This window comes from Macrosteles quadrilineatus, unplaced genomic scaffold, assembly GCF_028750875.1.
Source record: "Macrosteles quadrilineatus isolate MER2022 unplaced genomic scaffold, UCM_ALF_1.0 Scaffold_6__1_contigs__length_79288215, whole genome shotgun sequence".
Classification (NCBI taxonomy): Eukaryota; Metazoa; Arthropoda; class Insecta; order Hemiptera; family Cicadellidae; genus Macrosteles; species Macrosteles quadrilineatus.
Window position 1 is genome coordinate 566,307 of NW_026542599.1, and position 12,452 is coordinate 578,758.

The following is a 12,452-nucleotide window of genomic DNA, read 5'->3' on the forward strand; positions in this document are numbered from 1 at the left end:
CTTACATGGAATTTTCACTGCTACTATGTCTACTAAGGTACATCCGCTGTCGCTGTCTCCTCGCTATATTCTCTGTTGAGTAAGGGTTGTTGGCGAGGGGAGGAGCTTTCTCCCACTTCAGGTGTTCTCTCTCCGCTATCGTACCTGCAAAAAGAACGGAAATTAGTTTTAATTTACCACTGCCATGCTCCTATTCTGGTTTTGAATGGTTACCTCGCAGAAATTGATTTAAAGAAACTATCACCGAATTGTGAAGCTCAATGAAGCATCTTGGTATGATGAGCCAGAGGTTGCTGGTTCGAGACCAGACGTCTGTAATATCTTATCACTATGCATTCAATGATGGTTTGTCCATTTGGTTTACTGTTATAATGATCACTCTTCAGATAACTGCATGTATCAATATTTTAATTTATTATTACTAGCAATTTAAAATAACTTTCAAAAAGTGAATTCTGTCAAATTTTTATAGTCAGAAAAAATTTACCTGATGGGTTTATAGAAGGAATTGTATAAAACAATAAGATTGCTATCAATTTACTAAACTGAAAATATAATCTGTCATGTAAATAAGGAACTTTAAGTTTACAAAAGTTTCAAAGTTTAAAACAACTTACATATGATTGTGCAATAAGAGTTCTAAATCCTTCACATAAGTAATTAAAAATTTACTTTTTTTCAAAGATGTAAATATCGAAATGAAAAAAATAATAAACCGGTATAAAAAATCATCCTGAAACTCTTTTCCTTCTTGTAAGACAAAAAGCATAAAACAATAAGGTACTTTCCTGTTAAAGGGAACATTCATTATTATCGATGATGTTTTCGATATATCGATACTTTTGTTTTCCGATCCATTACACATTAACAACTGATCTTGTTTAGGCTAAAATAGTCTATTATATGGATTAAGAAATGAAACCGTTCTAAGCTAACCTAACATAACCAACCAAACTTGCTGTACCATTTAAAAATTCCGTTTGATAACAGAAAAGGCAAGTTAAACACGGAATTTTTAATGTTACACAGCAAGTTTGGTTAGTTATCTTAGGTTATTTTTTATAACAGTTTCATTTCATTATCGTTTGTTGATACTGAACAATATTTATCGTAGTTGTCAGCTGATATGTTTCAATTTTTTAATATCGATATATCGAAAGAAAAAATCATCGATAATAATGAATGTTCCCTTTAACAGGAAAGTACCGGTACCAACAATAATATTGCCATGATCTTCTAATACTATTGAAGTCTCTATTATTGATCAGTTTTACGATAAAACAAGTAACTTAAGCAGGGTGCTTGCATATCAGGTGGTCTCATTGAATAACCTCTATATAAATGATATTCCCATGAAATCTTTAGAGATTTTATTTTATTTGTTTGACATTATTGTAATGTTTACACACCTGGCTTGGGTGGAACTGATAATTCCAATAAAGACGAGGTTTCATTGTCTTGGATTTCATCATGACCAGTAACTTGCTTGGCTTGAACCTCCGTCGTTGAGCTCTCCTCTTCATTGTCTTCCGTTATTTCACTGTTTGTTGAGGTAGACTTGACAGATCTTGAAAATATTTTGAATTTTAATTCCAAACAATTTTAATATTGTAAAAGAAAATTATAATTTTAAAATTAAAAACATAAGAATATTATTTTAATCAGTAATTTATAAATTTTTTAAAGTAGGTAAATATTACGTGAGCATATACGTTCAGAAAATAAAATATAACATAAACATAATGAATAATCCTAACAAAAACAGAGTAATTTTAAAAGAACCAATCATAAATTGGCATTTAAACCAGACAAATGCTTTGAGTCCAAAACAAAACTGAGCGAAGGAAAAAAAAAACTGGCAAGCAAATAAAAGAATAACAAGTTTACATTGGCATCTCTATGTAAAAAAATAACAATTTTTCATACTTTTCTTGTCTCAGTAACCCGCATCTATTATCTATACTCTAATATTGTGATGTGCACTTTAATTGGACATTCAAAAGAAGACATCACTTTAACTCTAAATTTAATTCCCCCATGTGCTATTTTTTTAAACATTATCCTCTATGGAACCATGTATGCCCCTCCCCCACCCAAATGAAACCCTAAGTAACATGGAATAACAACCCAAACAACATGTTACTAAACAGTCTGTGGTGTAATATGTTCCCTGCAAGTAACAATCAACCAACATATGCTATTAATATGTAACAGTCTGTGGCGTAACATGTTCCCTACAAGTAACCAGTTCCATACCTAGGTTTAGGCACAGGTGACGGCTGGGGTGTAGGGGTAGGTGTTGGAGACGACCGAACTTGCGCTAAGGTCGCGTAAGCTACGGTGTACTCTCCTTCTTGCTGCATATCAAGCGATCCCTCGCCTATTGACAAACATAGAGTAATAGCAATTAAAGATGTTTCTTTGACAAGTGTTTAAGACAAAATGTACTTAAATTAATTAAAAATTAAGAACCATCTAAAATGTTAAGATATAAAATAGAAAAGTGTAACTATTCACTTTTAGTCATTTGGGAACGAGTTGCGATGGTTTAACACAGACCTGAATCAACTTGTACCAAAGGTACGCTGATGTTCCTTGCCTCTGCCACACTATAACTTTTGGAGCTTTCAGTCTCTATAGGAGAACCAGCTGATCCACTTTGTACAGAAACAGCTGATTTCACTTCATCACTTGACCTGTCCGTATCAGCTGATTGTGTTTCCTCATTCTTAGGCTGAAACAAATATAGCTTTTCAATAACTTTTTTTAGATTAAGTTATCAATTTAATAAGATTTTTTTCTTTATGCATTAGATCAAGATAAAATATTTCTAGTATTTTCTAGTGCAGCATTGATAACTAAGCAATACATGTACCGGTAGTCAATTAAAAATAGGCTACACAGTGATCGTACAGCTAAAACAAAAATGGATGAGTGGGATTCATGTCGATGCAGGCTTGTTTTGTACCCATCGGTACTTCCAATCAGTTGGACTATTTTCAATTATCAATCATTGGGTTGGGGACGCCACCTATTTGCATATTTTAATCCAAATTTGAGCGAAGGAAGAGTGTAGAATGGAGTGTGATGATCTGTGTGGCTTACTGACTAAGATCAGCGGTTTCATAAGTCAGGATCATCTATTTAAAGCCCAATGTTCAGTGGCTAGTGAGTATGTTGGTTTATAAAATGCCAGATCATCGAGATAATACTTAATTAGTTCACAATACACGATTATACCATACCACTCAACAGTTCAGAGATGAATGGAGGTTACCTCAACGTCATATCCTTGTTCTTCTCTCTGCCCAGTATCAGGCGACATGCCTCGGTGGTGCTGAGGAGCTATCAGCTTGTTTAGATCATCACTGATGTACTTCAAGAACACTTCTCGCTCTTTCTCCTTTACCTCGATCGGTTTCTCTTCCTCAGACTCGTCTTCAAACTGACTTTCAAAATACTTTTTGTCGTCTGAAACAACAAAAGCTGAATTTAGGGGATTTGTAAAAATAAGAGTATCACAGTATTGTTGAGATTAAAGTATGGTTACCTTTTGTGGTAAAAACAAATTCACTATTCCAAAATAAATAGAATGAGACCCTTTTCGGATAGTAGGATTGTTTTTTCTATGGTATCCATCAAATGTGGGTTGGAGATTAACAAAAAGCTTGACAATGTTCAAAAATCAAAAACTATTCAAATACAAAACACAAACTTATAAAATTGAAGAACCAAATTTGTTGAATATTTTATTCAATTTGACACTTAAATGCAATAGTCTCACCAGGTCCGTCGACTAAGTCCTCAAGAACACTGTCACTGCAGTCACTCAAATCTGACATTTCGTCTGCGTCGACATCTCCGATCATGGCACGAAGGTCCTACACACATAATGACAAGCATATCAAACGAGTAGGCCAGAATGAAGTTAAAATGAAGCATACATAGAACGTCAGATGCAAACTAAGGGTCTAATTGTCTTAAAGATTTAACTTTAGTACTCACCGTGGTAGGGTGAGGCACCAACATAGGTACAGGTACAGGTTGACAAGTCCCGACGTTGGTTTTTAGTTTGCGTCGCTGAAACAGCCAGTTTTCTTCCCACGAGTCGACAGGGTTTACTGCTATAGAGTCCGCAGTTGTTCTTCCCTCCTCTCCTCCATCACTCTCGTCTTCTGCTTCCTCCGACGACATTCCACCTGCGTGAGTTAATTGTGTTAGATTTCAATGAGTCATAAGCCAGGGTGTGAGCTTTTAGGCAAAAATGAGTGAAGAATGAGTGTTAAAGGGATATGATAACTTTGTTATGGGTAAGATCAGCTGGTGATCCAGACCAACATAACAGCTGAATGATCAAGAACAGCTGAATCCATAAGTTTAAAACCATCAAAAAGCTACTGAAATTTCTCAGATTTTTACTGGGGATCTTTAGCACTGTAAACAAACACACATAATAGTATCTTAGCTATATTTAAAACATACACATGTAAGTCCTGTCTTTTGTGAAAAAGGTTTTTTAGTCTTACATTCTATAGTCAAAGACACACAGCAATCACATACTCACGGTTAATTTGGCATGTTCAAACTAAATTGAAAAGCGAAATTGAATTTGTTTTGAGAGCTAATGATGTAAAGCTCTCTCTTAATAGTCTCACAGATTACTTGAACAATGTTTAACAAAATAATATTTCAACTTTCTTCTACAGTACATTTTCATTGAACAGCAGGTTTCTTTAACACAGTATCCCAAATGCTATAGAATTGTATACATATTTTTAGATATAGAGTCTTCTAGATTGAAACAAAAGAACCCAAGTATATGTAGAAATTAAATATTTACTCACCATCGACAACATCCTTGCCAAACTCCGGGAATGGAGCTCTCTGCCTCTTAATATATTGTAGACTGGACAGGAACCTGTCGAGCTCTGTCTTTGGTTCCTCCTCGTCAGAACTGTACCTTGTCGTCACCTCTTCAATGCACTCCTCAATCTGGCAAACAAAAACCAATTGATTGGTGAACTCTTTGAAATTTGGATACTGAAATATAGATCTTAGATCATATAGATCATTTAGATCCCATCTATATGGACAGGCTGTTGACAATTTCTTACTAAAAAGGAACATAAATCTGTGAGCTGGTCACAGATTGCACTAAATGTCTATGATTCTATTTTCTACCTTATTTGTTGTTACTGTAGTAGTTGACGTGATTTAAAAGATATTACAGCGTACAATGAGCCGTCCTATCAATTTGACTCTCTTTAAAAGTCAGCATATTCAACAGAAATCGGTAACTTAGATCAGCACAATCTGTTGGCGGCTCTCTTCAACTATGATATTCATTTTTATTTAAAAACTGGTGAAAACTTTGACATGGGGATGGAATATATATTTTTATCAATAATCAAAGTTGTAATCTATTAGTTGTTGTAGATTATGACACTATTAAGTTGTGTGTTGGCAACATTGATGTATGTATTGCTTGAGATAGCTTGATCAATATAAATTTCCTTTAATTGATGGAATTTTCATCCTCACAGGAAAATTTTTGTAACATCAGTCCAATTTCCAACCAGTCAAAACATGGTGGTCATTTTTTCTACCACTAATATGTAGCGTTTCTTTTCAATACCAGTTGAAGATTTTATGTTTAATCTGTATTTTCAAACAATAATATGTTTTATTTTTTAATTGACATAAGGAAGCTGGTTTTGAAATCAGTGTTGTGTTCAAAACCAATATGAGAGTATGTGAGTTTCTTCACCTGAAATTGTTATTCTTAAAGTCGCGTTTACACAAAGCCAGGAGAGTAGGCAGGTTACTTGCCTCTAATGTATTTAAAATTATCTAAGGCAAGTAACACCTGCCCCTTAACCTGCCTAATATATACTGGCCTCGTGTAAACGTGGCTTAAGTAAAACTAAATCAATGGGAACAAAATCAAACACATGAATATAGTTTGAAAAACAAACGGTTTTAGTTTGGGCATCTCTTAGAAACATAGAACAATATCAAATTTACAAACACTTATGAAACGTCCTAGGATGTTATACTAATACATAAATGCAATTTTAAATACCTTCTTTCTTCCCTCCATATTCTGAATAGCAGGCATGAAACGCAAAAAAAAATAAATACCCAACAAAACTGTAGACTAAGTGAATTCCTACTGTTCCACATAGTTCTTATTCAAACAAAACTCATAATACAAATAAATTTATATCTTCCGAGTCAACAATAACATAAATTAATGAAACAGCTTTGAAGAGCTTTGACAAACGGAAGGATAAATGTCTCATATTTAAGGAATGTTATGCTCCGAACAGAATAGAAAGAGCCAAGGCAAATAAATCAAACAAGAAAAATGTTTTTCTAATTGAATTTCATTGAACTATGAAAAAAAAATCACTTAGTTACAACGAATTCCCATTAAGTTAATTATTCTTTTAAAGTACCGGTATTAGATTTTTTTACAAAATCTTTGTACACATACCGTTACTGACAAAGGTTCGTGATGACTAGATTCACTCCAGCTGTTTTCTTCACCAGAGTTGGCCAAACTGTCGCTGTCTTCTGATTGAGAGTCAGTCCTACCAACAGCCTCTTGCATAGTGGCTGTGAGAGAAACGTTTAATTCACAACATGTTTCTAGGCTTCAAACCACAATAAAATAAAATAGGCTATATTCAATGGGAGTATTGATGAATTAATGAATTGCGTACTTTATTCTAGTGGTATAAATAACAAAAATTAATAAAACAAAAAATATGCAAATATGAGAAATTAGTAGCAAAATAAATAAAGTTAACCTCTTTCACCATATCACCCAAAAACAAAAAAAGTTCTAAACATCGGTTGGTTTCTTTATCGCATTACAAAAAACATAAGCAATTCATAGTAATCCTGGAAAAATGTATTGAATTAAAAGGTTAATTTAATATTCCAGTATTCACTACATTAAGACTGAAATAGCTATGAAAGCATAGAAGATATTACAAAAAATGACTGCTACTAAACTTACTAACTACTATAGATCTTACTAACCTGTCAATTTAGTTGAAAGCAGGTTACTATTTCTATCAACAGTCTTTTCATGTAACCTCTGCCTTCGTCTAGGTCTGTCTCGTTGATATTTGGAAAAGATCTAAAGAAAAAGTAAGTTTAGAAACTATCACATTTATTACAACAAGAATTCGTAAACTAATAGGTTTAAAAAGATCCAGTTTGTCTTTAAAAAAATTAATTGTTTGTAGGAATTTGAATAACGGTGCCAGTATTGACTGCAGAAAAAAAATTAGCAAAACTAATTGATGGAATGCTTCTGAACCAACTAAGCAACAGCTACTGAATGGGAGAGGGTGAAGCCATAGAAATACTATTGAAGCCATGCAAGTTTGTCCACAGTATTTCCCTCTATTTGCTTTTTTTTCTCTATCTAAATTCATAACTGAATTTCCAGTCCTTAGCCCTATCATCACTAAAATAGATCTTTAGATTTAGTTAACTACTAATCACTATTTAAGTAGTGGTATTTGCTTGCATTATTGATTTGCTCTAAGACTGTTTACCAGTGCAAGTGATCCATTAAACATTGGTTTTTTGTAAATAAGTCCAGATATATTAAGGGACTTTTAACAGGAACCAAATGGCGGAACAATTATCATGTGCCTCCAAATGTGCCTTGCTACCTACTATATGAAGAAAATCAAGGCCTCTGACTTTACACACCAATCCTACAAGATGAATGAATGAATGAATGAATGAATGAATGAATGAATGAATGAATGAATGAATGAATTCTTTATTATTTCAATACAGAACATCAGTTGAATGGTACAAAAAACGATTTATGAAATATGAATCCCCAAATGGGCTATATGCCTGTGGTTGGGGATTGAGTCAATCATCCGCACAAAAAAACAATAATTTAGGCTACATTCAAAAAGGAAAATATATATATATATATTGTACACAGAATTTGTATACAAGAAAAGGATAAATAAGAAAAAACTAGTTTACAAGATAAATATATACAAAACGATACAGTATATGAAAAATTAATGCACGCATATATCACACGTTCAGTTTGCACGTTAAAAATGTAGGAAATTATCCCATTAGAAATAACACATAATTAGATATTGATAGTTAAATGAAAATGTACCTCAAGTTTTTTATTGAGTTCTTAATTTTTATTTCAACAAACATGTCTATGAGTATGGGTTGAAAAAAGTTTGTTATCCATAAATTATAATTTAAATATGCAAAAACAGTATACTTTTGTGCAAAAAAATTTGCTGGAAGATTGGAGATTTGCCAAACCTTTTTGATCATAAGTTGGTTATGGAGACTTTGAATAATCATCGGGACGGTTTAACTCACTCAATTCTTGTTTTAGAAGTATCTATGATTTTTTTATCGAATGCTAGACTTATTTCCTAAAGAGTTAACGTATCAGCTTATTGTGCACTCATCTGTGCATGATATGAACATAAACTATATAATGATAGAATAAACCATCACTATAGTATGTACTATAGTCAACACAGAGACTCGTGAGACTACGTACCTTGTTGAGGATGGCTGTGGCGAGAATGTCCTCGTAACTACGTTGTCCCAGGGACTCAGGAGAGGTTCCTGAGGGAGGACACCAACTCGCCTCTCCATTGTCTTCCTGTGGGAACATACCAAAGATATACTCAAATGTTACCATTCCCTTTTGGTCACTGAAGTAGGTACCTCATTTATGGACCAGTAAGTAACTAAATAGATCGTAATTGAATGAGCGACCTCAGTTTTATATCCAGAGCTTTGTTTTTAGATTTCCAATTTGTGGAACTAAACCTAAAATCTACCAGGAGTTTTCGGTCAAGTGTACCTATAGAGGAAGGAGCTAGGAGAAGAAAACCCCTGAATTTAAAAATTCACCAAGCTGTGTGTAGTTTTAGAAAACTCAAGGTGACTCCAATCCACTCCAATACCGTTACGTGACAGTGAAGTACAGGTAAAACACGCTTATCGGACAAATGCGTGCTTTCAGTTCTGGTACGTTGTGTCGGAAATATACTTATGACGAGCAAGAAAGAGCCTGAGCAGCAAGCACTGTGCAAAAATTCCTATAGCACAGGGCACAGGGTCTTTCTCCACTGTGAGCGTTATAGTAGATGAATGTGAAAGGGCGGTGTTGGACTTTGCCTTAGACACCAGAAACAAGTGCTAGACACATCACTTAAGTTTACCATTGAATGTTATATATGAGCCCTACTTTTCTGAGGGTGCGCTATAAGCTTTGAATAACACTTGAAGTTCTTCCAACACCCAATAAAAACGATATTTATTTTTATCAACTTAGTAACTTTTTACAATTTAAAAGATAGCCTACATATTTACTTATAGAAATATCAATTTTTCCCTCCTCTGAGCTAACCATTTTATTTCCCCATTTTTGTGTAAGAACATTGAATGATCTCCAAAAATATTAATCTTATGAGCAATTATTAAAAAAATACAAGTTAATTCAGACACATGAAACCTAGTAGCTTACTGTAAATAAGAATACAGTATTATGTATCAAATAACAACAATGCTGAATGCAACACTCTGGACTACACGGCCAAACATCATTTTGTCCAATTTCACGCCTACTCTAGCAACAGGCGAGTTAATGTGGAAAGGCAATGTAACTCCATTCACGGTGAATTCACATGTTTACACCAGTTCACAGTAGGTCCAGAACGTGAAGCACAGTTCACAGTTGTGCTCTACTGATCTCATGGGAACACTGCATTGTTTAGAAACACCATGAAATGCTCTACGCGGTGCAATAGTCCAATCATCTAGTGTTTGTGCACTATGAAGGATAAAATGTCCTACATCCATTTATTCATAATACAGAGAACAAAACAGTTATTTTTCCATCAATGGATGCTTAAACAGTATTCCACTTGCAAGAAAAGCCAAGTACTCGATGAGGAGATTTTGTTGTTTTTTGTGTGGTTTTTTTGTATTTTTTGTGGTTTTTTCTAAGGAATAGAGCTCAATTTAGCTTACCTAAGAAAACCCTTGTTCCAGGTAGGCCTACTAAGTATATGGAAAATAAAAGGTCTTAAACCATAACAATAATATTTTGTCCAATAGGAATTGGAAAAGGAAGAAAGCATGAGAATAGAAGAAAAAAAAGATAATAGCATGAAAGCAGAAGATAGAAAAATGTCATTATATTAAACTTAAAATATTAACGTTATTCTCTGCACACTTATATTTTATTTATGAAATAATTTGGATTCTTTTGTTCCTGAAATTTGATTAGTAGGTACCGGTAAACTTCCAAGCAATAATAAGTGGGAAAGTTCCAATTAGAAGGTGGATAATCAATGGCATTTCTGCACAGTGCATACCTAAGGCCTACTTCAAGCTTAAGTGCAAGATTCAAAATCTAAATTAAGTTATTTTAAAGGACTCTGGTAATCAAAGGCAAATGAATGGTGAAACCTTGATCAGCGGAAACAGAAAAATTATCAAAATGTGTTGATTGTTAGACGAGAGGGATTTATTATTTGTTCTTTTCCATCTCCATTCTCTCACTCACCGACAACGGAGGGTGTGTTCTGGCCTCCTGTATCATCTGCTTCATGAGATCTTTCAACTCGGCGTGAAGGTCACAAGCAGTCTCCGCATCTTTTGGCACGGCATCTGTCACATGATACAACAACACATCAGAGTCAATGGAATGATAAAGAAAGTTTAGTGTGTAGTCTTGTGGTTAGTGCAGACTCCATTTTGTACTAGTTTGGACTAGTTTCCTTAGATATTTTCTCATAGTAAATGCCACTGGCATAGACGGTGAAAAAACTTTAACAATATTTGGACAGTATGAATTGGGTATGTATTTTAACCCAAATATGAATGAATGAGTATAGAATTAAGTGAGATGGCTTGTGTATATTTGTTAGGTACAGTACCGGTACTGACTAAGATCAGCTGTTTCATTAACCACTAACCAGGACCATTTCGCTCCATTTGTTGGAATGGAAGCCCAATGATTAAGAACTATTGGGTCCAGTTTCGAACCATCAAAAAGATACTTACTAATTTTTCCCAGGATCAAACCAGCCACCTTTTGATTATTAGGCAAGCCCCAACCACTCAGCTACCCTGCTATACCAAAAACTACCCATGCAAGTACTCTCCCCTAAAAGCATTCTAAATTTGTCTGCCTATGATAAAATACTGGCAATAGTTGATGAAAATCATAAAACAAAATTGATTATCAATGGATAAATATTTTCTCTCCGTAAACTCACCAGATAAAGCCATCTTGAGGTTAGCGTACAGTCTTCGCAGCGCTTGGACTAGAGGGTTCTGGTACTTTTCACAGAAGTTTATGTCTGCATGCAGGTACAAAGCGGTATACAGGCTATTATGTACATAAATACACCAATATCATAATGTTAGTATGGGGGAAGGTTTCATCTTGAAAATGTAATTTACATCACATCCCAATTAATGTTTCCAACCAAAACCACATGGGAACCCAACAATAAGGTAATCACATAGACCTTGGATGCTGAAGTAGACTTTTTAAATTGTAGCTATTTTTGTACTCAAAGAGAACATATGGTTGACCCTTAAGAGAGTTGAGCTGAGAGAGTTTACAATTGTTTGTAAACTCTATTCTCTCTTCACTTGACAAAATCCCCCAAATTTCTGGGCACAAAATATTGTGTGATAGGTGTCCCCTCTGTATGTTTTATGGTCTACCTGTACTTCTTTAAGGTAAGCTAGCTGCTATCCTTATTCTACAATTCAATCAAAGTTAAACATATTTTTTATTTTCAAACACAATCATTGACTTCTTAGGAGTTTTGAGGCCGTTTCCAACACATAAAAGTAGTTATTTTCATCCCATCAAATCAATAATGTAATTTTCCACTTCATGCATCAATAGTAGACATGCATACAAAGCCGATGACCCGTTTAAGCAGCAACAATAGCAAATCTGCTGTAATATTACCGTGAAATCAAATATTCAGTATGCAAATTCTGATTGAAGTAATGAAACCTTTGATTAGCTCACAGATCCTACAGAAAATAGTTGTTTCAATCAGTAAAGTAATGAATCCAATAAAGTTTTTTATGGTAGCTGTACAAAAAAAAATTATTTTAAAAATGATTGTCGTAAGAGCATCTTGGCAAAGAGAATACTGTTAAGATTATTTTAAATGTATGACTGATCTCTACACTGATAAAATGTTGTCCCACAAACCTTAACCAGAAACCAGAAATGCTAATGAATTGCCAAGACTACACACAGAGAATTAAGGTACAGAGGAAACAGACTTATGGGACAATCTTGCGCTTTCAGCTCTGGTATGTTGTGCCGGAAATTATTCTTGGTGACAGGCCAGGAAGAGCCTGATCAATATCTTTACATCCCCCAGAACGCAAAA

General features: G+C 34.3%; 1 protein-coding gene across 2 annotated transcripts in view; it reads right to left on the reverse strand.

Annotated features, from left to right (window-relative positions):
* LOC128996119 (uncharacterized) overlaps nt 1-12,452 on the reverse strand; it is a 109,451-nt gene that overhangs the window by 13,138 nt on the left and 83,861 nt on the right. The window contains exons 6-18 of one of the 2 annotated variants that reach the window (XM_054421231.1): nt 11,307-11,390; nt 10,592-10,695; nt 8,573-8,677; nt 7,048-7,147; nt 6,497-6,618; nt 4,845-4,992; nt 4,006-4,199; nt 3,785-3,881; nt 3,278-3,471; nt 2,560-2,734; nt 2,257-2,380; nt 1,410-1,567; nt 6-144 (exon numbers count right to left, since the gene is read on the reverse strand). In XM_054421231.1, the coding sequence (XP_054277206.1) occupies nt 6-144; nt 1,410-1,567; nt 2,257-2,380; nt 2,560-2,734; nt 3,278-3,471; nt 3,785-3,881; nt 4,006-4,199; nt 4,845-4,992; nt 6,497-6,618; nt 7,048-7,147; nt 8,573-8,677; nt 10,592-10,695; nt 11,307-11,390 (1,744 nt within the window). The remainder of the gene's footprint in view (nt 1-5; nt 145-1,409; nt 1,568-2,256; nt 2,381-2,559; nt 2,735-3,277; nt 3,472-3,784; nt 3,882-4,005; nt 4,200-4,844; nt 4,993-6,496; nt 6,619-7,047; nt 7,148-8,572; nt 8,678-10,591; nt 10,696-11,306; nt 11,391-12,452) is intronic. The other variant, XM_054421232.1, reaches the window with a different exon arrangement.